At 39.5% G+C, this 27,787-nt stretch overlaps 1 protein-coding gene across 6 annotated transcripts in view; it reads left to right on the forward strand.

The window, feature by feature from the left end:
* ntm (neurotrimin) overlaps window positions 1–27,787 on the forward strand; it is a 541,786-nt gene that overhangs the window by 417,844 nt on the left and 96,155 nt on the right. For all 6 annotated transcript variants that reach the window (XM_013134541.4, XM_013134544.4, XM_013134540.4 and 3 more), the window contains one exon: window positions 8,866–9,098. In XM_013134541.4, the coding sequence (XP_012989995.1) occupies window positions 8,866–9,098 (233 nt within the window). The remainder of the gene's footprint in view (window positions 1–8,865; window positions 9,099–27,787) is intronic.

Consider the following 27,787-nt stretch of genomic DNA (forward strand, 5'->3'; position numbering starts at 1 on the left):
AAACATGGCTTTTCCTTCAAGAGTCACGAGGACACACAGGTGTTTGTTTGGATCGTATTCAGTCTCAACGCAACGCGACCACATCTCTCTCCCCTCTATTAGCCAACCATAGTAAGTGCCCTTTAATATATGTAATGTATCCCCATTTCAAACAATACATAATCCTAAATGGGACCATACATTTTGTGCGCATCACACCTATTTGAAGCTTGCTTACCTTAGTAATGATGGTTGCCGCACTGTAATCATATAAACAAATTTGATGATCTTTTGAATAATGTATATTACTTAGCCTATTATTCATGCAAACAACTAATTACATGAATTCATGTCCTGCATGAACATTAAAGAATGTTTTCCTGCAAAAAAACGACATGAGTTTATGTCCTGTGTCACCATGAACAAATGACACTACACCCTGTTAGTTAATGCATCCGAAATCATTAATAAATTATGGGTTATCATTATTAACTATTTGTTCATGTCATTGTTCTTCCTTTGTTCATGTTATCTACTGTATTCGTTAATGGTAGTTCATGTACCCTTATCGGAAAGTGTTACCATGTGTTCACAGACACAGCCATCTTGCACAGACATAGCCAGTTTCTCTGACCTCACTCGCTATCTTGATAATCCAGAAATCAGGTGCAGGACGTTATTGCTCTGCTCTGATGTTTGTGCGGTAGCGAACACCATGCATAGGTAAACTGAGCTCAGCTTGGTTAAAAAAACAACAACACTCAAATATATTGAGTTTTTCCTTAGCGGTGCATCGAATTTTAGCAGCAGCTTGCCGTCGTTGTTATCACAATAAGAGTGAAACACAGTCTTTCCAAGAAATCCCCCTTTCATCATCCTCATATTACCATGTCAATCACAATTTATTTTCAGTATCTCTTACTTTAAGTTTCCCCCTAGCCTCAAGATGCGGTTGATTTAATCTTACATTCATAATATTAAATATTATTACATTTAGAATTACCCAGTAGGATTATTATGTCTCTTCCAGTGTTCTCCTATGTTTCTGGAATCATTAATAAAACCCAATGTGACACTTTAAGGATTTGCAATTCTGAAAAAAAGTGTGGCCTAATATTGAGTAAGTAGTTTACTCTCTTGATATCATTTCTATTTTTAAGTCAAACCAAAATGCCCTGAGAGAGTGGCTAATACACAATGTGTCTCTCTTGACAACCTTGTACAATTTGCACCTTGCAATGCTTCTCTCTTAGGTATTACCGGTAACAAATCCTTGTTGGGTCTTTTTGGTTACGTTCACCTTGGGACACATTTGTCACAATTGCCAGGTCCCGGGATAAATTCTTGATTCAATGAGGTGCACTTGAGAGCGAGAAGACAAAAATAGGGTCGTACTCTGAGAACATAAAACACCATATTTTAATGTTTCAATAGAAGGATGCCCTGCAGTCTATCATAAAAAAATGGATAAAAAATTAACTTCACACAATGCATTAGGGGACAGACATTCTCTCCGGTTCCCCAGATAATGTGTGCCCTTGACTACCTTACTGCCAGCAAAAGAAAGGCAAAATCAGCTACATTTTTCTCAGCCTGTTCCCCGGTGATTTTCGAGGTTATCCTTTGTGAATGAAAGTAGTCCAACTGGGTAAAAAGGAATGAGACACCATTATGCCATCAACTGGTAACTGGGTCAGGGATTCATCAAGATCATTATAGTTTTAATGAAATTTGTCATTAAGAAAAAGTGCAACGTAGAGGTGCTAAGTAGAACCATATATGTAAGTAGAACCCTTTTTGGTGCTATGTAGATTTCTTTGCAGAGCTTTACTGTACCTAGAACCCTCTATTTAAAACATTATTAACTATTTTGGGTTTTAAGACTAATTAGCCTTTAAAATATTTTTTTTTAAGGCAATGTATTGAACATATAATAATGCCTTTCTTCGAGGAAGCATACTGTAACAGGAGGGTCACATATTATCTTGAAAAGTTATGTGTAAATCCTATTGAATTGTAGACAGAGGTTTGATATCCAACAAATGGGATTGTTATTCACCTGCAAACGTACAGCTGTGCTCATAAGTTTGCATACCCTGGCAGAAATTGTGAAATGTTGGCCTTGATTTAGAAATATCCTTAAAAAAATATTTTTTTAAGGATAGTAATCATATGATGCCATTTTATGTTACATTGTTGTTTGGCTCCTTTTTAAATCATAATGATAACAGAAATCACCCAAATGGCCCTGATCAAAAGTTTACATACCCTTGAATGTTTGGCCTTGTTACAGACACACAAGGTGACACACACAGGTTAAAATGGCAATTAAAGGTGCATTTCCCTCACCTATAGCTTTTAAAATTGCAATTAGTGTCTGTATAAATAGTCAATTAATTTCTCAGCTCTCACGTGGATGCACTGAGCAGGCTAGTTACTGAGCAATGTGTAGCAGAAAAGAACTGTCAAAAGGCCTGCGTAACAAGGTAATGGAACTTCATAAAGATCTAAAAAGCACAATATGACGATACTTTAACAAAAATTAGCTGCATGGTCGAGTTGCCAGAAAGAAGCCTTTACTGCACCAATGCCACAAAAATGCCCGGTTATAATATGCTTGACAACACCTTTACATCCCTCACAGCTTCTGGGACACTGTAATTGTAAAGTGACAAGACCAAAACAGGGCTTTATGGTCACAACCATAAGTCCTATATTTGGAGAGGTGTCAACAAGGCCTATAGTGAAAAGAATACCATCCCTACTGTGAAGCGTGGTGGTGTGTGAACTTTTGGGGTGTGTGAGCTCTAAAGGCACAGGGAATCTTGTGAAAATTGATAGCAAGATGAATGCAGCATGTTATCAGAAAATACTGTCAGACAATTTGCATTCTTCTCCACGAATGCTGCACATGGGATGCTCTTGGACTTTCCAGCACGACAATGACCCTAAGCACAAGGCCAAGTTGAACCTCCAGTGGTTACAGCAGAAAAAGGTGAAGGTTCTGTGGACATCAGTCGCCTAACCTTAATATCATCGGGCCACTCTGGAGTTCTCAAACGTGTGGTTCATGCAAGACAAATGCGCAGCTATGCCACCTGCAAAAATGCAGGGTTTCATAGACAACTGTTACAAAAGACTGCACGCTGTCATTGATGGTTAAGGGGGCAATACACAGTATTAAGAACAAAGGGTATGAAGACTTTTGAAAAGGGGTCAGTTCATTTTTTATTTTTTTTGCCATGTTTTGTTTTATGATTGTGCCTTTTATAACCTGTTATAACCTACAGTTGCATATAAATCCCATAAGAAATAAAAGACATGTTATGCCTGCTCACTCATGTATTCTTTACAGATGGTACATATATTAACAATTCTCCAACGGTATGCAAAGGTTTGAGCACAACTGTATTCAAAGTGATTACAAGGGTAGGGAACATTATATACTGACTCTACCCAATCATCTTAACTGGAATAACAATCTCTATAACAGGTGCAGTAAAGGTAAATACTGACACAATTAAGCAAAGTAGCTTGGAGAGGTTTGCTAGATAGGCAGTAATCTAGGATGAAACCTAGACAGGAGCAGGGCTTTGTGGGTTTGCTCGTCTTTTTCTGGCTGTGCCGAGTGGAGATTATAGGAAAGCATAGCATTTTAAGGCAAAATCTTTCATCAATAGTTTAAACCGACCACCGGGTCCAAATACTCCTTGGGAGTTAATGTAAGTTGGCTTTTCATGAGCCACTTTTAGAAAATCATCAGTTACAAATAGTGTAAAAAGTTTTTAACTGCATTGGAATGTTAGTTTTAGTATTAAGAGGTCGAGACATAGATAAAAACCAACGATAATTCAGAGGGCGCTTAACAAAGATCCAAGAAGACACCAGCTAAGACCTTTCACCAGAAACAACAGGTACCCAGGCTCCCCAAGCACATATACTGTTGCAGAATAGATATTGGGGGATGAGACAGGAAGGGTGAATGTACACTGTGGCCCCCAAAGGTAAACCAGAACAGGGACAACCCATACCCCATGTTGCCAAGGATAGTTCCAGACAACCAATGATCTCAGCAGACCAACAACTACCCTGAGATGAGGCTGAATACAGTCAGGTACAAAACCAGATGCGGTCTTATCCAATTCACCTTTACTGTGGAAATGAATCTCACATGACATGATGCACTGGCTTGTTTTAGGTTTTTAGGCATTTTGATGTAGACTAACTTGCGAGTTTCTGATTATTATTTGATACAATGTAAAATATACAGCAAGGTTACTTTAATGACAAAGCATCCCTAATATATTACACAACAAATATTGGCCATCGGGGGAGCCTTGTAGCCCGAGGCCCCTAATGATCACAGGGCCCTGGGCCCAGGCCCCATTCCTGTCCATAATCTGGCCCTGCTGAGGGGGCCAGTGATTGTAGAGGGGAATGCATTTAAAACATATATATAAAAAATCACTTGGGTGCACCCTATGGTATATCTTATGGTGAGGCTATGGAGTAGACCTGTCTATGTTGTTGGATAAAAAAGAGTTGGTCGCTCTTCAATGGGTCAGGCTTGGCTCTTTTTGTGGGTCAGTATCAAAAGTGGACCTCCTGGGACAATCTGTTCTCATCCAGTGATTAGCTGTGCAAGTTATCTCCAGATCTCATCACTACCCCTAACAGCTAATGCTTTGAGGCTTGCTTTTTCTCTTCTAAATATTTTCTCTTGGTGGGAATTGCTTTCTCAATTTACATTTGAAGCAGAGACTTTGAGTAAGATTTCATACCTATTAGTTAGTTCAAAAAGTGGTGTATGGCAGAAAAATAATGGCAGTATGAGCTGTTCATAGGCACAATGCACCGCTGAGTGCCTGGGCACAGTGCATAGATGTGATATGTTGGCAATATACCACAAATCCTGATATGCCTTATTGCATTGTAAACTGATTACCAACACAATTGAAGCAGTTAAAAGTTGCTACAGATAACATTCAGAACTGATAAGACTTCACGACTGGACCGGTACTGTAGTAACCAAAACATGAGAAAGCAAGAATTAATTAATTAAATATGTAATAAATACTGCCATGTAATAAAAACATGGTTGTCTATGTTGTTTGTTCCATTGATCTGGTAGAAACAAGACATCTACATTTCCTGGTTGTACGCAAAGCTCAATATCCAGAATTCATAGCAATGTGAGATAACATTTACGAAATGCTCCAGTCCAGTTTCAGACCCCATCATAGTACTGAGACTGCACTCGTGAAAGTAACGAATGACCTTCTAATGGCCTCAGACAAAAGTTCCGCATCCATCCTGTTGTTTCTTGATCTTAGTGCTGCTTTTGACACTATTGATCACTCCCTTCTCTTAGAGAGACTGGAAACCCATATTGGGCTACGTAGACATGTTCTAGCCTGGTTTAAATCTTATTTATCAGTTTGTTAGTGTGGATGGCATATCCTCTGACAAGTCAAATGTTTTGTTGTTCTTCAAGGCTTGGTTCTGGGCCCATTATTGTTCTCACTATATATGCTACCTCTGGGTGATGTTATCCGGAATCACAATGTCAATTTTCACTGTTATGCTGATGACACACAGTTATATATTTCAATGAAGCATGGAGAAGCCCTAAAATTAGTTACTTTGGAAGCATGTGTTTCAGATATTAGGAAGTGGATGACAGAGAACTTCTTGCCCTTAAACTCAAGAAAAACAGAAATGCTTGTTTTTGGACCCAAGAAACAAAGAGCAATGTTAGCAGATCTCACTGTGATCCTTGACGGCTGCATGGTCGTATCCCAAAAAACTGTAAGAAACCTCAGCGTTACCCTTGACCCTGACCTCTCCTTTGATGAACATATAAAATATGTCTCAAGAGTTGCTTATTTTCATCTTCGAAACATTGCGAAAATCTGAAACTTTCTATCAAAAACTGATGCACAAAAATGAATCCATGATTTTGTTACTTCTAGACTAGATTACTGCAATGCTATTCTTTCCGGTTATCCTGACAAATAAATAAATAAACTTCAATTAGTGCTGCACCCAGCTGCTAGAATCCTAACTAGAACAAAAAAAAATTAACACAAACATTACTCCTGTACTAGCGTCCTTACACAGGATGCTGTTAGGGTTAGGGCTGATTTAAAAAAAATAATTGTTAACCTATAAATCAATACATGGACTTGCTCCTACTGACCTTGCTGAAATGATCCAGGCTTACATACCTTCACGTAACCTACGATGGCAAGATTGCAGGCCTTTTAATTGTAACTAGAATTTCTAAACAAACAACTGGTGGCAGGGCCTTTTCTCATAGAGCTCCACTACTGTGGAATTATTTTCCAATTAAGAAAAGAAATGCAAACTCAGTGCAAACTTTCAAGTATCTACTAACAACTCATCTCTACAGCACGGTTTATGATTAGGTGTAGCCTGGCCCAGGGGCATAAAGGTGACCAGAAGGCTTGATACTGTCTTTACAGGTGGGCTCTCGTCGCCACTAGGATGCCCTCCCTCCAATGCCTTTCGGGGGAGGAGTCACTGGCTTGTTGTTGTCTCTCTGTTGCGCACAATTGGGCTGTACTCTGCTGGCAATACTTGGCCCTCATTCAGGGTGGTTGCGGTTGGTTGGTGTCCCTTTGGTTGATGCCTGGCAATGTGGGTGGATTTATTACCTACCTGTTGGGCCCTGTCCGGGGCCTCCCCTGGGTAGGGCCACAGTGTCTCAGACCCCCCCGTCTCAGTCCCAAGATCTTACGCTGCTATATTATTGTGCTGGGGGTGTAGTGTCAGTTCTCCTTTCCCATTAAGTTCTCATTCTCCACTATAACTTGTTGTTGATATAAGGAATGCAGTTTCTGAGTTTTCCCAGTTTCCTCCCATTTTATACTTTAGGAGGACATGAGGGCCTGGTGCACACCTGTGGAGTACCTGGTTTGGGGGGCCCGTTTCTGTCCCTGTCCAAAGTCTTCCTGGTTGTGTTGCAGATCAAGACGATACCTGACGATTTCAGCTGCCACTGTGCTGACACCTCCTCCCTCCCCCGTGTTGTTCCTGTCCTTGTCCATCTGCTCTTGCTTCTGACCTGGTCTAAGTTTAAATAGACTCTGGATTTAGCCCACATGCATTTATTAATAATTCCAATTGGACTCTTAATATTTCACCCGGCACAGCCAGAAGAGGACTGGTCACTTCTCTGAGCCTGGGTCCTCTCTAGGTTTCTTCCTAAATTTCGGCCTTCTTTGGGTGTTTTTCCTAGCCACTGAAATTCAACACTACTGTTGTTTGTAAAAAGGGCTTTATGAATACATTCGATTGATTGATTGGACAAGCCTGATAGGGCTCCTATCAGGCTGTCATCTATATAAACACAGAGACAGTATGTATTTGTGTCTATCCAGCAATGTCATGGCCAATAGGAATATTGTTGAAAAAAATGTGGAGTGGCTCTATTGGGCAAGGACAATCATATCTACCCACCACTATGTGTGATCAAGCAATCGGGGAAACACAAAGGCCAAAATGGTTGCTTTAAAACATGACTCCATTTATTTTTAGATCAGGTTTGACAATGACAAATTAATATACTTTACCTTTTACTTTAGACTGAACATAAAAAAAATCTATATAAATAAAGGGAGAAAGACAGGTAGAACTGTACCCGTCTGGGAATGCACTTTACTAAGTAATCTGTTATTGTGTATCCATTACTTGGACTTGTTTTATTAGCTCTTTACAACTTACAGTAGATTCTCCCTAAATTGTTTAACAGAATTAAGTGCATCCATGGTTTGGTGTTGGTTCAACTTCTAATCAATCATACAGTGGGTATAGAACGTCACAACCCTTCATTGTTCACCTTTTGTTGCCTTACAGTCTGAAATGAAAACATACAAAAATCTGACTTTTTACATACAGTAACCCACAAAACCCAAGTGAAACTTTTTATTTTATTTAAAAAGTGGTTTACTCTGTGTAAATAAATGATTTTATGTTTTTCAAGTAATTGGAGTTCCGCTTCTAGTGCTTCCATTTGAATTAAAGTAAAAGATGCCATTGAGGGAAATACAGTTAGGTCTGAAAATGACTGACACTGACACGTTTTGTTATTTTGTCTGTAAAACAACATTTATTAATGTTACAGTTAAATAATGAATATGGGCTTAAAGTGCAGTCTATTAGCTTTAATTTGAGGGTGTTCAAATCCAAATTGGAGGAAGGGTTTAGGAATTACAGCTCTTTAATATGAAGCCCCCTCTTTTTCCAGGGACCAAATGTAATTGGACAATTGACTCAAAATCTGTTTAATCTGTTTTCATAAATATTCTACAATGGCCGTGTCAATCACCTGATCTCAACCCGATCAAGCATGGATTTCATTTGCTGAAGACAAACCTTAAGAAGACCCATGAACAAACAACAACTGAATACAGCTGCAGTAAAGGCCTGGAAAAGCATCACAAAGGAGGAAACCCAACGTTTGTTGATGTCCATGCGTTGCAGACTTCATTCAGTCATTGCCTGCAAAATATTTTTATTTATGATTGTGTTATTTTGTCCAATTACATTTGACCTTCTGAAATATGGGGACTGTGTATGATAATATTTGCAATTCCTAAGCATTTCATACAATATTTTTGTTCAACCCTTAGAATTAAAGCTGAAAGTCTGCACTTCAATTGGATCTTGGTTGTTTCATTTCAAATCCATTGTGGTGGCGTACAGAGCCAACATTATGAAAATTATGTCGGTGTCCAAATATTTCTGAAACTATCTGTATGTGCCATCAAAAATGAGACCTGCTGTGGTCTCTCATTTACTGCAAAGCAAAGCCTTACTTTTCCATAGGTATTTCATTTGTCAGTGGTCCTTCTTATCCTGCAGGTGTGCACAGGGGGACATTGTCACACACACGGCCTGGCTCAACCGGTCCAGTATACTATACGCTGGTGAGGACAAGTGGTCGGTGGATCCCAGGGTGAGCTTGGTTACATTCAATCAGGAGGAGTTCACCATCAAGATTGAGGATGTGGACATGACAGATGAAGGCCCATACATCTGTGCAGTGCAGACCAGCAGCAGGCCGAGGACGACGTCAGTGCACATCCTAGTCCAAGGTAGGCGAAATATGAAGAACCTACATCTTGTAGACATCTTGTATACAGGTGTCCTTTACTACGTCTCTTTCTCTGTCACTGTATATTTGTGCTTGTGAATGTCTCTCTTCAGTTCATAGCACTCAATAAATGAGCTGAACTAGTTATAGCCACATAAAATTTTTTATTTGTATTACTTTTATTGTGGAATGGATGTAGAAAAAATGAATCAATATGAGAACAACAGATAGAACAATACCAGTCTGGAAAGGCACTTTACGAAGTAATCCATTATTGTCTGTGTATCTATTATGTGGACTTATTATTAGCTCTTCACAGCTTATGATAGATTGTCCCTAACTTGTTCACTCATTATGTGATGCTCACCTTGAATACCCCTGCATACCTGTTCAAGAAGCTCATATCCAGTGTTGTATTCAATAAGGCACTTTTTTTTTTTTAGAACTATTTGCTATCAAATTATTAGATTTTTTTGGCATAATCTTTCTGTGGTTAATTGCAATTAATCGCAATTTTTGAAAGTATTCAGATTTGGCCCTAAATACACACATTTCTGTTTAAAAAACTGTGCTTTATGTTGCAGACATATTATGTTTTATTGTGAACTATTAACAGTTTTTGGACTGGAATTAAATAAGTGCCCAATCTGGGTTTTGGGGAGAGATATTAATTTGGCTCTAATGAATACAACCTAGAACTTTGTAGTAAACAACAATCAGTGACAAGGCTCCACTCAGAAACTTGTAAACTTCATGATGAGGATTCTCAGAGCCACATGTTCTAATGAAGTGGATAATTGTCTGATTTGAGCCCCATCAACGGCATTGCACCTCTGCGATACTGTATTTTTCTTAATCAGTGCATACTGAGGCAATTTGATTGATGACGGTGTCATTGCTAAGCACCGGAGCATTAGGGTGGAACAGAAGAGAACAGAGCAGGCTGCTTCTCTAAAAGCTTAATGCTTCCCAGCTCCTTTGATGGCAATTAGATTAAAATATCGCTGTGTGCCATAAAATGAGAAAATGTTATTATGTAGAATAGCAGTATAGGTGCAAATAGAGGATTTTCAGAGGCATAAGATGTGATTTAAAGGAGGAGTTTAGATGTTTTGTGGTGCAATATTTCTTAGAAATACAAATTCTTTATTAAATCACAAACTGGAAACCAGATGTTTTGGCCATAGTTCAGGAATACATCCATTCATGTTGTCGTTTTGACTGTTCATTGTATATGTCATATTTTGGGGGGATTTGTTTCAAAATCAAGCTATTTGCTGCTCCTATGTTTCAAAACGGCCAATGCAAATTTTGACATGGAAGCACACAAAAGAGGCATTCCTATATCCCTTAAGGGACGGTCCCTATATGAATTTCACTTGCTTTGCATTTTACTGTGTGAAACCTTCTCAAAGGTTACAGTAAAAGCAGTTGGCATCGTGCCAATGTTGAGATGGGCTATTGATTAAAATAGTCTCCTAGTAATATTAATTGATATTGTAAATAGACTCTACAATGTTCACTAAAAACATACCTTCATGATTTCCCTGCAGCACACATTCTCTAGGTGACTGGTTTTGCAGTGCCTGCATAGAAAATTATTAACTGAGTTTGTATATTAAAGGAAAACCAAGGGCTTGGGTGTCTGACCGCAGCTCACAAACTAATATTATAAGTGACATGTGGCTTAAGTACAGTACCAATGGGACACTGCTCACTTCTTTTCTCCCTCCTCCATTGCCTCTGCTCCTGCCTGGTCCAGTTGATCTGGTGGTGCTATCGTTTCAAATTGACACGGCTCTGGGCCGGGTTGATCTTGGCCATCTGTTGAACTGGCTGTTCTGGAGGCGAGAAGTCCTAGATCTTTTCGCTCAGTCACGAAAATTTTATTTGATTGCAGGAACTTGCTATCACATCTTTTAGCCCAGTCAGCAGAGCAAGCTTAGACACTGACTAAGGTTTCAACTGCAGAAATGGGGCATATTCCTGTACTGCAGTTGAAATACAGAAAACATTTGGGAGGGATATAGCACTTTAGAATTATTTTGAAGGGAAGTGCTATAACTGAAATGGAAGATGGGAGTTACTCTTTAAGGGCTAGTTGTTCTTTGGCACTACAGCTTTTCAATTAATTTGATATGCACTTCAGTTTCCAGCCTCTCCTTTTATTTAGAATTCAAACTTGTCACTATTGTTGCTAACTTACTATCGGTGCTACCTTCGCTGTCAGGCACCATTAGCCTAAGACAGATCACAGACATATTTGTCTGACACCACAGGCAGGATAATTTATACAAATGTGAATTCCAAAACAAATGTATAACATTGGCTATAATGCCAAACTGGACAGATGTTATCTAGTTAGATGCTAGGGCTATAATGGTAAATTGTAAGTGTTCTGCTGTGCCCCTTCAGGGTAGGAAATGTACACCCGCTACCGACCAAATGCAGGTCATATTTTGCTTTGGCACACAAATTTGCCAAAATTACCCACCACAGTGACAGGTAGACATTAGCCAAAAAGACGGTTCAGAACGTGTTAATCTTAGAAAAACACAAATTAACTCCAAGGAATCTATCTGAACCACATATATCATGAGCGCATTGCTTTGTTGGGTGGCAAGAGCGTTGGGTCAAAATCTGTCAACGCATTGTAAAACAAGTGGTAGCTCTACATATGTGCGGAGATAAACATTTTGCTTTCATTCTAGCTAGCTTGATAGCAGAAATGTGGCAGCATAGTGCTGGGATAAAAAGGCCATCAGCAGTAAAAGTAACATCAGCCAAAAAAACAGACCCTGTTAAAGCAAAGAAGACATTTTTATTTTCTGAAAAGCAACAGGATGACACCAGAAAGGTGGGGGATTGGCTGGTGTATGATGAACAAACAGAGCAAATGTACTGTTTGCACTGTCGTCAGCTTTCATCGGACAAACAGCAGACACATTCATATACAGCTCTGTAAACAATTAAGAGACCACTGCACCTTTTTATTTCCTTTCCAAAAAAGTTGAAAAGGAAGGTTTTGAGTGAGGAACAAAAGGGTTACAATTAAGAGAACACTGCAAATTGAACACTTCTGTTCTTCACTCTTTGCAGTGGTCCCTTAATTTTTCCTGGAGCTGTATATGTATATATGAACAAGAAAACAGGCAAGCCTAGTTCAACCAGCCCGCAATGTAAAATAATAATAATTGTTGCCCTCTCTGGATTCAAACCTATGTCACCCACGTAAGAGGCTGTGTCTTTACCCACTGCACCACAAAACTATACATTGGTCCACAGTTGGCATAGCATTTCAACATTAGATCCTTTTGTCACGCATTAACATTACACTGAGTTTGAATATGTCGCTAGACATCATTAAGTGTTGCGCTAAACTGAGTAAAGTTTAATATTAAGTTAACCTCCACCACAAATAGCATCTATGAACTGTATGGCTTTTGCCACTGGCTGTTTTAACAGCTTATTAGCCATTCATGAATGACATTGATACAATAACTATAAATATAGGTGACGATAACTGACTCAAGTGAAAGGACGAGAGAATCGTGTAGCCAGCGAAGTGTTTGTCTATCCTGAACAAATCCTAAAATCCAACAGAACTGTTTTATTTTAGGCTTCCTGTTACGTAGCTTCTGAAGGTTGTAGCCAGCGAAGTTTTTGTCTGTCCTGAACAAATCCTCAGGCAAAATGTGTTTTGACTGAGACTGAAGTTGAACGGGGGACTTGTTTTGTAGTCTGTGTCTCTAAACACTACGCTGTTTAACAAGGGCCAGACAGTCAGTCAGTAAATAAGTAAGTGACATGTTGCTCATGTTTGTCATGTTTGTTGTTCTTTGAAATACACATTCAATAGATGTTTTTAGATTTTAAAACACATCTACGTGTTTGTTTTCGGTCATTCATTTTGAAGTGAAAATGTGTCTGGTAAAAATGTTAAGGGGCTGGTAAAACATGCGCATCCACCAGCCACAGTGGCTGATGAACCAAACGATTTCCTACCCTGTGCTCCTTGTAGATACTAGGTGGCTGAACATACCAATTTCTACTTCTTTAGTATTTACTTTATTTATGTACATTTTTAATCAAGTGCTTTACCCTGCTCTGCTGGACTTTTCAACATAGCTTTAGTTCTTTAAGAGGCTTTGTGTTACTAGCACCATCAGCCACAGAGGGAAATACTAACGCGTTAACGTCGCCATTTTCAGGAGGGATTTTTTTTCTTCCTGTTACACAAATCACCTTTTCGCACAAATATTCTGCCATCTAGCACATTTTCAATACATCATTTTACCTCATTGTGAATGTTTTATTTCAATGGATATTGGTATGTGTCAAATAGCCAAAATACTAAATATAACCATGAAGGGGATTGAGAATATGTCAACAGCTACTTAGTGCTAGAGGCAGCAGAATTTGCGCTTGGCTACATCAAAACCCTGGGGACACATTGATTAGGACTGACAGCATTGTGTTGTCCGATAATACTAACAACATCGCCATTATTTGATTCCCTCTTTATCAACAGGTCAAGCCGTTGATGATTATTCAGTCAAAGATCGCAAAACAGCATATCCATATAATACTGATGAAATATTCTTGTAATTAGCCACAAAATATAGTTATTTAACCATAGCAACATTCTGGCAAACAATTGTATACTTTTCTAAATGCATATTAATACAATGCCTACCATATATGTACACAATATGGTAAGCATGTGTTGTATTTAGGGCTGGGGTCTAAGCCCATTATAGAATGCAGATGCAAAGGTTTCTTCAAATACCACCTTTTGCAAGATGAAGAAGGGGCTTTAATCAAGTGGCAAATGATTTCGTCCAGTCTATGCATCCTGTTGAGGGGAAATATGTGCTATAAATGCCACCACAGCTGTAGCCTTCTAGTGCAGTAGTGGTCGTGACCCTGCGCCATTGTGTTGTCGTGACCTTTCTGTTGTCCTAGCGCTCTCTCAATCAAGCCACTAGTCTGCCCACCGAGTTGCCACGGCAACATTTCAAATCTTTCCCCAGGTCTGTTTGTCAAATACCCAAGCTTTAGCCAGAGCGATTTAATGTGGCTGAGAGCCAGGAAATGAAAGGTGGACAAATGGATGATGGAGAGTGAAAATAGAGAGGACGGAGGAAGGCAGTAGGTTGTGTGTGCAGTGCTTGAGAAAGCAGGGAGGTAGTGGGAACAACACACATCAAAAGATTGTTGAGTAATGACAATTTCACCCCCCCCCCCGCTGAGACCTCACCATATTTTCATCCCACAGCATGTGACCCTATGGTCCACTTTTATCTGCCCTTTAATTAGAGTTGACAAATGTACCAGTGAATATCTATATGCACAGTTGCCTGATAAATATGTATATGTATATATATATATATATATATATATATATATATATATATATATATATATATTATATTGTATATCAACATTCATTTGTGTTTGAATTGATTGAGTGAAATAAAAATATTTTTGTATTCAAAACGTAACAAATACATTTGGGTATCAGGGTATTTGGGTGAAAAGTCAGTATGTTCAGCCCGACTTTAATTGATCTTGCACTTACAAATGATTCAGAATGCCTCCACAAGCACTACATACATTTGTAAGAAAGCATTTCTAATAATTTATCATGTGTAATAAAGGTTTCATTCTCATGGCAGAACTAGGTTCAGACATTCAGACATACAGACATTAATTCTGACATCCAGATATTTACATACACGGAGTAGGGAGAGTTTGTCCAGTGTTTTGTCTGGGTATGTAATACGTGTTGTCTCTGTGTTACTGCCACCCCATTTGTGGTTACTGGTGTTTAATTTACTTTTTTTTTGGCACTAGGCACTCATTTGTCATATGTGACTTGTCTTTGTTTATCCCTGGGGGAACGGGATTGCACATAGGGAGTGCATATAGGCATGCCGCCCATGGGCTTACATTCTGCACCTAGCATTTACTTGTAAGACTCTGGGCAGACCACTGTCTGTATTTTGGGTAGTTAAGTAGACTAGATTTTCTAAATTAGGTTAGATCAGTTTGAGGGGCTTTTAAATAATACTTTCTTTGTTTTGGTTCTGCTCATCCCCTTTTCAAATATTATACAACAAACCTTAAACTGTGTTTAACACAGTAATGCTGGTGTCTGTTGTCCCTGATTGCCATCACAATTTCACTTTATCACCAGAAAATGTACAATAAGCACTGCTTAATAAAGGCTTCATGAATCACATTTACTACATTGTCATGCAATGCTTGGTTCCCACCCATTGTTGTCCATGCAGTGGGGATCAGTCACAAATGTCTCGCTCGCTCTCTCTCTCTCTCTCTAGAAGTATTTTAGGGCCTCTAGGTTACCATCTCTCTCTTCTTGAATAAATATTTAAATTTTATATTTTTTTATAAATTAACACATGGCTATCTCTGTCCTCTTCCATTTTCAATGCTACAAACAGAAATTTTGGTTTTGGTTTGAGAATTATAGTTTTTTTTCAGTCTTTGAGGGATCATAACTAGGTAGCTAGTAATACGATTTTTCTCTCTCTTTCTCCCCATGGTCATTTGTTTTTGTCTCAAACGGAGGGAAATAATATCGCTAGATTGCATGATTGTACATCCATCTAATGTTGAAATAGTTCAATTCATTCATATTGAACAACCCTTGACCTCTGTGAAAAATATGAAAGCTTAACAGTTGAGACTGGTGCTTGGATATGTCAACAGTGGGCTATGTCTGAAGAAATGGGTGAAGTGGCTATGCTAAAATAAAATAGTTATCAACATGTATATACAGTGTTGACTAGCTGAGACCACACTCAACATGCAACCATGCCAAAATAACAATAGGTAACATTCTGGAACTTTTAAATTGTCAACTACACCCTTGTATCTATAGGTTGTAACTAGATGAGTTGTTCAGTTATTGATCCTACAATTTTTTACCCTTTTAAATATACAATTTATCTTTACGGAACGACCCATGACCTCTTTGAAAAATATGAAAGCTTAAGAGTTGAGACTGGTGCTTTGGATATGTCAACTGGGGGCTAAGTTTGATGGAGTAACTGAAGTAGCTTGCCTGTATCTTTATCTAAGGCCAAGATATGGCAAAAATCTACAAAATTATTGTCAAAATTGACATACAATTCTGACCGTTTGTGACTGCACTAAACATGCAACCATACCAAAATAACAATAGTTAACATTTTGGGAGGATTACATCTAGCAATTTCACACTGTTATCTGTAGGGAACCAGATCAGACAATTCTACAGTGGAATTATTCAGTTATTGATCCTGAAAAGTAACCCACAAAGCATTCAATTCATCCTTTTGGAACAACTCCATCATAAGAATTCTATAGATTATCTTTATTTATGGTAATGGCCCTATTGGAATGATAAGACATGGTTCTAACAGCAATGAAGGTATATTTTTGTCCTCTCCACTTCAAATACCATGTCATAGAATGTTCTAAAATATCTATTAACATCAATTTAGTTTTGTGAATTAGGGTTAGGCTAATGGACTCAATAAATTTTTGTTTAAATGTATTACTGATTTCTAGCTTTAATGTTTTTTAGTTTACAGGGCATCATTACAAATAGACAGGAGAGATATGTAATCTTACAAGGAATAATGTTTGGTTCTATGTGTATTTTTTCATAAAAAGCTGTAATGGCCCATTGACATGAATGAGAAATATTTATCATCCAGATATTTAAGTCCAGAGTGCAAAGAGGCCCTATAAATATTGAAGTAGCCGAGATGCCCTACCGTGTAGCCGAGATGCCCTACCGAGTAGCCGAGATGCCCTACCGATTAGCCGAGATGCCCTACCGATTAGCCGAGATGCCCTACCGATTAGCCGAGATGCCCTACCGATTAGTCGAGATGCCCTACCGATTAGCCGAGATGCCCTACCGATTAGCCGAGATGCCCTACCGATTAGCCGAGATGCCCTACCGATTAGTCGAGATGCCCTACCGATTAGCCGAGATGCCCTACCGATTTAGCCGAGATGCCCTACCGATTTAGCCGAGATGCCCTATAGGTGGCCGAGATGCCCTGTTGATAGCCAAGATGCCTTTACAGATCTCTCTCTCTCTATATATATATATCTATCTATCTATCTATCTATATACATATATATATATACACTCACCTAAAGGATTATTAGGAACACCTGTTCAATTTCTCATTAATGCAATTATCTAATCAACCAATCACATGGCAGTTGCTTCAATGCATTTAGGGGTGTGGTCCTGGTCAAGACAATCTCCTGAACTCCAAACTGAATGTCAGAATGGGAAAGAAAGGGGATTTAAGCAATTTTGAGCGTGGCATGGTTGTTGGTGCCAGACGGGCCGGTCTGAGTATTTCACAATCTGCTCAGTTACTGGGATTTTCACGCAGAACCATTTCTAGGGTTTACAAAGAATGGTGTGAAAAGGGAAAAACATCCAGTATGTGGCAGTCCTGTGGGCAAAAATGCCTTGTTGATGCTAGAGGTCAGAGGAGAATGGGCCGACTGATTCAAGTTGATAGAAGAGCAACTTTGACTGAAATAACCACTCGTTACAACCAAGGTATACAGCAAAGCATTTGTGAAGCCACAACACGCACAACCTTGAGGCGGATGGACTACAACAGCAGAAGACCCCACCGGGTACCACTCATCTCCACTACAAATAGGAAAAAGAGGCTACAATTTGCACGAGCTCACCAAAATTGGACAGTTGAAGACTGGAAGGAAGTATGTTGCCTGGTCTGATGAGTCTCGATTTCTGTTGAGACATTCAGATGGTAGAGTCAGAATTTGGAGTAAACAGAATGAGAACATGGATCCATCAAGCCTTGTTACCACTGTGCAGGCTGCTGGTGGTGGTTTAATGGTGTGGGGGATGGCACACTTTAGGCCCCTTAGTGCCAATTGGGCATTGTTTCTGAGCATTGTTTCTGACCATGTCCATCCCTTTATGACCACCATGTACCCATTCTCTGATGGCTACTTCCAGCAGGATTCACTGTACTGAAATGGCCCCCACAGTCACCAGATCTCAACCCAATAGAGCATCTTTGGGATGTGGTGGAACGGGAGCTTCGTGCCCTGGATGTGCATCCCACAAATCTCCATCAACTGGGATTTGGCCAACATAGGCCAACATTTCTAAAGAATGCTTTCAGCACCTTGTTGAATCAATGCCACGTAGGATTAAGGCAGTTCTGAAGGCGAAAGGGGGTCAAACACATTATTAGTATGGTGTTCCTAATAATCCTTTAGGTGAGTGTATATACACAGTGGATATAAAAAGTCTACACACCCCTGTGAAAATGCAGGGTTTTTGTGATGTAAAAAAGTGAGACAAAGATAAATCATATCAGAACTTTTGCCACCTAATGTGACCTATAATGTGAACAATTCAATTGAAAAACAAACTGAAATCTTCCCTCGAGGGGGAAAAATGAAAAATAAAAACCTTACAATAACCTGGTTGCATAAGTGTGCACACCCTTTTATAACTGGGGATGTGGCTGTGTTCAGAATTAACCAATCACATTCAAACTCATGTTAAACAGAAGTCATTACACACCTGCCATAATGATTTCTTTGTTGAAAGATATCAGTCAGGAGAAATGTACAAAAGAATTTCCAAAGCATTAGATATACCATGGAAAACAGTGAAGACAGTCATCATCAAGTGGAGAAAATATGGTACAACAGAGACATTGCAAAGAACTGGACATCTCTCCAAAATTGATGAAAAGACAAAAAGTAAACTGGTCCGGGAGGCTTCCAAGAGACCTACAGCAACATGAAAGGATCTGCAGGAATTTCTGGCAAGTACTGGCTGTGTGCTACATGTGACAACAATTTCCCGTATTCTTCATATGAATGGGCTATGGGGTAGGGTGGCAAAACAGAAGCCTTTTCTTACCAAGAAAAACATCCAAGCCCGGCTGAAGTTTGCAAAAACAAACATCAAGTCCCCCAAAAGCATGTGGGAAAATGTGTTATGATCTGATGAAACCAAGGTTGAACTTTTTGGCCATACTTCTAAAAGGTATGTTTGGCGCAACATTAACACTGCACATCACCCAAAGAACACCATACCCACAGTGAAGAATGGTGGTTGCAGCATCATGGTTTGGGGGCTGTTTTTCTTCAGCTGGAACCGGGGCCTTAGTCAGGGTGGAGAGAATGATGAACAGTTCCAAATAATTTTGGCACAAAACCTTCAGGCGTCTGTTAGAAAGCTGAAGATGAAGGGGATGTTCACCTTTCAGCATGAAAACGACCCAAAGCACATGACCAGAAGAAGATTAACATTTTGGAATGGCCCAGCCAGAGCCTAGACCTGAATCCAGTACAACATCTGTGGGGTGATCTGAAATGGGCTGTGCACAGGAGATGTCCTCGCAATCTAACAGATTTGGAGAGCTTTTGCAAAGAAGAATGGGCAAATATTGGCACTTCAAGATGTGCCATGCTAATAGACCCAAAAAGACTGAGTGCTGTAATAAAATCAAAAGGTGCTTCAACAACGTATTAGTTTATGGATGAGCACACTTATGCAACCAGGTTATTGTGAGATTTGTATTTTTCCCCCTCAAAGATTTCAGTTTGTTTTTCAATAGGCTCTGTGCACAAGCATATGGACGGAGTTCCGCTTTAGCCAGATGTCAGCATATCAGTTTCCGGTTTACTTAAGGCGATCACCCGCGTCACCCAAAATTTCAGTTTTTAGTAGATGTCTCCAAGACCTGCCTAAAATAAGCATTAGTGATATCCATCGAATTGTTGATGCCTGGTCCCCTGCTCCAACAAGCAAGCGGAACAAGGGATTCAAACTCTACGTATCGAGTTATCTGCACAACTACGAGGGTAAGTAGTTTACTGTGGTGTAAGCTAGTTAGCGATGTGTTCCTTTTTAGTGTAGTATTAGGCAGGACAATAGAACGCATTAAAAATTCACCCTAGCCTCAAAAACGGCAAAAGAACGCTGGCTGAGCTGTAACGCTAGCGTGTCCCCATAGCAAGTGAATTGAAACGAACCTTCGTTTAGTCTATTCTAACCTCAATTACGCTTAAAATTCCATAGCCTCAAAAAAGCACCAAAACAGGTCTCCTCTTTTATTTTACTACTGTAACTTTATTTCACAACAAAACAGAAAAATAACAACTGGCATAGGAAGTAAACTTCTGGTCCTATATGATATTAATTGCGCTTAAACCTGCGTTACGTGGAAGAATATAAAAGGTGGGACAATTGTTTGATGCCTCAAGGCCCTCTTGGCCTAAGTATATGTCACTAATTCAGAGCCAATAGCGAGCCTTATCTTGTTTTGGCACGTTTGAGCTTAGCTAGCTGGAGCTTTTTGCATTGAGTGTACATAAGAATGGTAAGAATGACTTTGATCTCAATCGAAAAAGAATGTATTTCGGATTTAAAATCAAACGACCTGCTACGTGAACCTGCCGTAATTCAATTTCATAAAAAAGGTCAGGAGAATGGACTTTTTAATTTGATAATCATGTTGGTGAGTGGACATCTTGTTTTCATCCACAGCTTGCTTTCTGTTGCTATCTTGTTCATATAATTTTGAATACAGTGTGTAGCATTATTTCAACTTCAGATCACTGGTCGTGTGGTGAAAACAAAAAAAAGTTAATGAAATTGCGATTGGAAGCAACCTTTTTCTCTCTGACAGCATATACTGTTCGTGGTATTGAAACAATGTGAGTAGTTGTGTGGTTGAATTTATTCCGCCACTATTTGAGTGACTGTTATGGCAGATGTTACTAAGGTGTTATCGATATTTGCAGCCGTTGTGTTCGTCTGCTGCTTCTTTGAGCCACAGCCGAGGCTTGGCTTAGGACTGTTTGACTATGTCATCAAATAATTGCTTCTCCTACATAGGTCTCAAGTCATGCTCTGTATACTAGGGGTGTGCAATACCACACATTTTGGGTTGGATCTGATACCGAGCAATAGAGGGCCAGAATCACCAATACTGATATATTACTGATTATTACTGATATATTACTGATTACAATACTTTTCATTATTAAAAGTGGCTTATGTACTTCCATGTAGCGGAGAGTTTCTTTTAATATCCAGAGCTCTTGGGGAATCACCTAGGTAAAATTTTAAAATAATTACGTCTATAGCCTATGACAGACAAAAAAAATTAATGTTTCAGGTTTGAGGTATATTATTTTAAATTCCATTAAAATATGGAATTTATATATGTTTCAATGGGCTAAATATACTAACTGAATGTCTGAATATAGTCTGTATTTCACACAATGCTCTTCTTTCGTTCAGCCATGGCATTCATGCATGCAATAAATGTAGGTGCAGGTAGTCAGGGTGCTCGGTGCGGCGAGCTTTATTCATTGATTGAGTGCACAGTCACAAGCAACAGCAGTGGAGCTGGAGAAGCACGACCACGGAATGTTGTTTGCTCAGAGTAACAGTCCTACTCTTTGATGAAATGGGTACAACTTAGAAGAGAACAACTAAAACTGGTATCCATCCTATTGACGCTAGAATCAATCCTCAAAAATTAGACGTATCTGTAGTATCGATATTCTGGGATCGATCTCCCCACCACTACTGTATACACAGGCATCAGAGTTCTCTATCTGTTTTCCTATACTGAGGGCTTAGCTCCAGTAGTCATGGTTCACCACGGTATCTATGCAATCATGATAGTAAATTTGCTTTGGAAAATGTTGTCTGCTAAAAATGATATTTTATATAATTGTACTTACATTGATTACAAGTTAGTATGTCCCTATCATGTTTTTTTTCATAAATTTATATACATACTAAAATATTTTTTCACACTTTTAATATGAAAATAACAACATACAGCTCTGGAAAAAATGAAGAGACCGCTCCTAATTTTTCTTAGATCAGCATCTCTACATGTATGGCAGCCATTTCATTCCAGTGTCTGTTAAATTACAACACAGGCACACCTCACTTTACTTAAAGAGGTACTGATTATGTGATTACCTGAACCAAATCTAATTTAACGAGGAAAAGTATAAAAAAACACTGCTGTTGTCATCACTATCCTTTTGCAATAGGACTAGCTGGATGGCAAAAACAGTGCAAGTAGTACCTCAAAGGTAATTAGATTTTTCTTTTTTACTATTCAGCATGACAGAAAAGTTGAAAAGAAAATATTTGAGTGATGAAAAGAAGGGGTAAATTCTGGCCTTACTGGCAGAGGGATACAGTGAGCGTCAGGTTGCTTCCATCCTGAAAATTTCAAAGACTGCGGTTCATAAGAATGAGTTCAAGCAACAGACATTTGAGACAACAAAACTACAGACTGGCAGAGGGCAAAAACGACTGTCCACTGTCCGAGATGACCGTCAATTCATTCAAATGTCACTCAACAACCATAGGATGACATTAAGTGACCTACAAAAAGAATGGCAAACAGCAACGGGGGTGAAGTGCACGCCAAGGACGGTTTTAAACAGGCTCCTAGGGGCAGGGCTGAAGTCGTGCAAAGCTATAAAAAAGCCCTTCAGTGAGAAGCAAAGACGAGCCAGGCTGAAGTTTGCAAAACACCATAAGGATTGGACCGTAGAGGAATTAAGTAAGGTCATCTTATCTGACGAGTCAAAATTTCAGCTTTGCCCAACACCTGGTCATCTATTGGTTAGAGGAGAGGCCTACAACCCACAGTGTCTCGCACCCACTGTGAAATTTGGTGGAGGATCGGTGATGATCTGGGGATGCTTCAGCAAGGCTGGAATCGGGCAGATTTGTCTTTGTGAAGGACGCATGAATCAAGCCAAGTACAAGGTTATCCTGGAAGAACACCTGCTTCCTTCTGCTCTGACAATGTTCCCCAACTCTGAGAATTGTTTTTTCCAGCAGGACAATGCTCCATACCACACAGCCAGATCAAGACCCTGTCATGGCCATCCCAATCTCCAGACCTGAACCCAATTGAAAACCTCTGGAATTTGATCAAGAGGAAGATGGATGGTCACAAGCCATCAAATTGTTGTGCCAAGAGTGGCATAAAATACCCCTACAGCAATGTGACAGACTGGTGGAGAGCATGTCAAGACGCATGAAAGCTGTGATAAAAAATCTGGGTTATTCCACCAAATATTGATTTCTGAACTATTTTGTTGTTGAAAAATGTATATGGATTAGTTTTCTTTGCATTATTTAAGGTCTGAAAACAATGCATATGTTTTTGGTTCTTTTGACCAGTTATTTTCTACAAATAAATACTGTAATGTAGTCAGTAGTTTATAGAATAAAACATTTTATTTTATTCAAACACATACCTATCAATTCTGAAACCAGAGAAACTGATTATTTTGCAGTGCTGTGTATGTTTTTTGTGTTCACAACTGTGCTTACATCACTTCAGTTGGCCAAATCTAAGGTAAAGAACTGCAATAGTTTCCCTTCAATTCATCTATGATGGTGAACGTTGCTGTAGAGGGCTTGAAGTTCACAAGTCAAATACAAACTTGTTTTGCAACTGAACAGCCGAAAAACAAGTTACACATTATTTATTGACATTTGAATTAGAAGTTATGTAAGTATTGAGTAGATTTTCTAGCTACCTCTATCATTCATTCAAAAAATTATTTCTAATTTGCTAACGTTAGCAATAGATTGTTAGCAATTGCTGTAGTGACAGTTATTTGAAATAACCATTGCAGAAGCTGTGTAACCTTATGTCCTCCTAAGTTTAAACAGAGCAGGAGACTCAGAAAATGTAGGGAACACATTCCTTATATTAACAAGGATATGTCAAGGGAGAATTGACCCTACTCTTCCAGCAAAATAATATAACAGTGTTAAACCTTAGGGCTGAGACATGGGGGTCCAGTGACACTGTGGCCTTATCTGAGGGTAACCCCGGATAGGGCCCAAAAGGCAGGAAGTCAATCTACCCACTATGCCAAGCATTCAACCACAGGTACACCGTCGAGAAAGGTTGCACTGACAAAGGCTCTGCATTCACTGTGTCGTTTTTTCCTTATTTCTGTATATATTGTTTTTATTTTTGTTCATGCCACACTGTCACTCACAAAGTACAATCAATTTGGAAATTAATTCATAATTGAATATGGACTTTTACACTACTCACCAAAGCACATGGTATGACTCCTTTGTTCTGCCGCTAATCTTTTTACCAATACGCCAACGAAGGAGAAAAAAGAAAGGCAAACATGCCGGCATCCTATTTATAAGATACTGCAATCCTCCATTACTGAGCATTTTACTTAAAATGTTCAATCCGAGGAAAACAAAATGGATAAACTACATGCACAAATTAACTTTCAACAATACGTTACAAACTGTTGTGTGCTAGCATTTGTAGAGACCTGGCTAGATTCCTTGATATAAGACCCAGTCATTATCCCTGCTGGTTTTTCTATCTACCGGTAGAACAGATCTTCAGAGTCAAGTAAACATAAGGGGCAGAGGGGTCTCCATTATGATTTACTCAATCTGGAGCACGAATGTTGCTGTTCTTGCTGCGCGCTGTTCACCATACTTGGAACTACTAACTGAAACGGTACCTTATACCACCTGTGGGATATCCTGCCTCCTTGCTCCAAGCTCAACACCTACTGTGCAGTTAAAGGCAACTGACACAATTCCTTGTGGTAGGTGTTTTGCTGAGGACCAGGATGACTGCACTCTGTCCGTAACAATGACTGATGTGGGGAGAGCTCTTAAATAAATAAACCCATGGAAATCACCTGGGCCAGATGGCATTCCAGGCCGTGTCATCAAGGGGTGCACCAACCAGCTAGCAGAGGTTTTCACTTCCGTATTCAACTTCTCCCTGTCTCTGTCTGAAGTCCCTTCCTGCTTCAAACACAAAACCATCATCCCTGTACCGAAGAAACCTTGCGACTCCTCCCTGAACAACTACTGCCCTTTAGCAATGACCTCAGTCATCATGAAGTGCTTTGAGCGGTCAGTACTCACAGCTCCACCCTTCCTGACACCTTGGACCCCTTTCAATTCACATACTGCCCCAATAGATCTACAGACGATGCCACCACCCAGACAACACACACTGCACACTCCCACCTGGAAAAAGGCAACACATACATAAGGATGCTTTTCGTGGACTGCAGCTCTGCATTCAACACCATTGTGCCTGCCAAGCTTGTTCCTAAGCTCAGGACCCTGGGTCTCAACACCTCCCTTTGCAATTGGATCCTGGACTTCTTTAGACCAACATTACCTCTGCACTGACCCTGACCTACATACTCAGTCCCCTTCTGTACTCCCTGTTCAGACATGACTGCGTGGCCATGCACAGCTCTAATATTGATAAAAGTAATATCTCCATTTATAGTCAAAAGTTTGGATGAATCATATGTATCTAATTTATTCTGGTTTTTCTCTAATCAAATTTTAAAAAGCCTATAAAAAAAACATAATTATATTTGTTATAATGTTTTATTTTATTAAAATAACAATATACAAGGCCTCAATATGAACTAGACATATTATTGCAAAACAGATGAACAACACTGCTTGCCAGGCTTTCATAATTTTAAGCAATTAAAACAAAATATTAGAAGGGGAAAAAAATGATTGCACAATAATAATTCTGTCAAACAAAATATCTTCCTTTACTTTGTTCTTCACATGTTTCTGGAGATGAACACAAGTCTGTCTTCTGACTCTGGCTTGAAGCATGCCCTGTGACATGTCACAGTGTTCCTATCTGCGCTAAAGACCCCCTCCGAAGGGGCACTAGTAGAAGGAATACACAGATACTTATTAGTAAGCTTACTCAGTCTTGAGATGTTGGCCTCATGGAAACTCCACCACTCAAGTGGGTCTTTGTCTGGGTCTGTGTCAGGGGACATCAAGTAACTTGACAACTCAGTTTTGATGTTGTCCTTTTTTTACTTTGGGGCAGACAGCGCTGTCTTCCTGAAGAAGCTTGGAAGCTTGTTTTTTTTTGCCCTTCTTAGACATAGGTTCACTTTCTTCTTCTTTTTGGTGCACAGTTGTGCCAGCGTGATGTGTGCTTTCCCCAGCTAGCAGAGACTTAAACAGCTCTTTGTTTGATGCTCTCCATCTTGTCTATACATGTTGTCCTGAACCGGGGATCCACCAACGAGGCAATATCAAGGAGTTCAACTGTGGCAGGATTTTCATATTTGTCATTGAGATACTGTAGTGTGGCACTCTTTTCTTTCTGAACTAATTTTCACCGTCCTCTGGCTGCATCAGGCTGCTGTTGAACAGGTTTAGCACAGGCTAGAGGTAGGAGACGCTAACGTAGTCCTCCCCAAACAGCGCATCAGTGATTTCCTGAAGTGGGCCTATGGCTTTGTTCACTGACTCCAACATGTCGATATCCTGCCAGCTGGGCACCAGGTGCCTGCTTTTCTTCTCTGAGTGCAGGGCCTGGGCTATGGCCTTTTCTTATTCCAGGATTCGTTCAAACATCTTCTGTCTTGACCCCGACTGGGTTGGGGACTCTGTGATGAGTTGGTGAGTGGGTAGATTGAGCTCAGCCCTCTCCTCTTCCAGCTAAAGAAAAAGGTGCTGACCACCTTCTTGCACAACCCAGTGGCATGGTCAGTCCTTGGGTGTTTCACAACATTCTCTGAAAATAATTAAGAATGAAAATATTCTAAGAATGCCAGCATTTTTAATAATGTGACAAGTGCAGCATTCCCACACATCATGGGCAAGCACTTATCACCCTGCATTATATTGTGTTTGCATACACAAGAAGGAACACACATCCCCCCACAGTGTTGTGTATACACACTATCCATAACCTAACCTTAACTGCAACAACGAAACATTAATGGCTACACTTAACCTAGCCTAATGCCTAACTAATCCTAAACCTAACCAAATATGCTGCAGCCTTAATGCATATCCCTAATTACAAGTTTATCCCTGAACCTAATCACTAAATAAGAAATTGACGTTGTCCTCACAGATACCTGCAAATTGTCCTAATAAGGGCAGTGTTTCCATGTTTTTTTCTAGTCCTTGTGAGGGCTTCTGGTCCTAATTTGATCTGTCAAACCAACACCATCCCATCCCCCCTCCCACCCACATGTCTATTTTATTGTTTAGGAATGTTTGAACAGTATCTGTTTGAATATGTAATTTATACAGCTCCGGAAACAATTAAGAGAACACTGCACATTTTTCTTTCCTTTCCAAAAAAGTTGAAAAGGAAAGTTTTGAGTGAGGAAAATAAGTGTTCAATTTGCAGTGGTCTCTTAATTTTAACCCTTCTGTTCTTCACTCAAAACCTTCCTTTTCAACTTTTTTGGAAAGGAAATAAAAAGGTGCAGTGGTCTCTTAATTTTTTCAGAAGCTGCATAATCATTTTGATAAAAAAACTTACATTTATTAATGTAGTAATTTAAAAAAATAATGAATACAGCCTGTGATTTTGCTGGACCGCATAAGCGGAGCCGGCCAAGAAGAGCGATTGGCTCTTACTGAGTGAGTGACTGACTGACGGGCTACCCCATGTTAAATATCATAGTGGTTAGAGACGCGTACTGCCAAACAAGAGTTTTCTGCGTTAGAATCTCATCACAGTCAAAACGATTTATGCATTAGGATTTGTTCTGGATAGACAAAAACTTTGTTGGCTACAACCTTCAGTAGCAATGTCATAG

This window comes from Esox lucius, chromosome 7, assembly GCF_011004845.1.
Source record: "Esox lucius isolate fEsoLuc1 chromosome 7, fEsoLuc1.pri, whole genome shotgun sequence".
NCBI classification, from domain to species: Eukaryota; Metazoa; Chordata; class Actinopteri; order Esociformes; family Esocidae; genus Esox; species Esox lucius.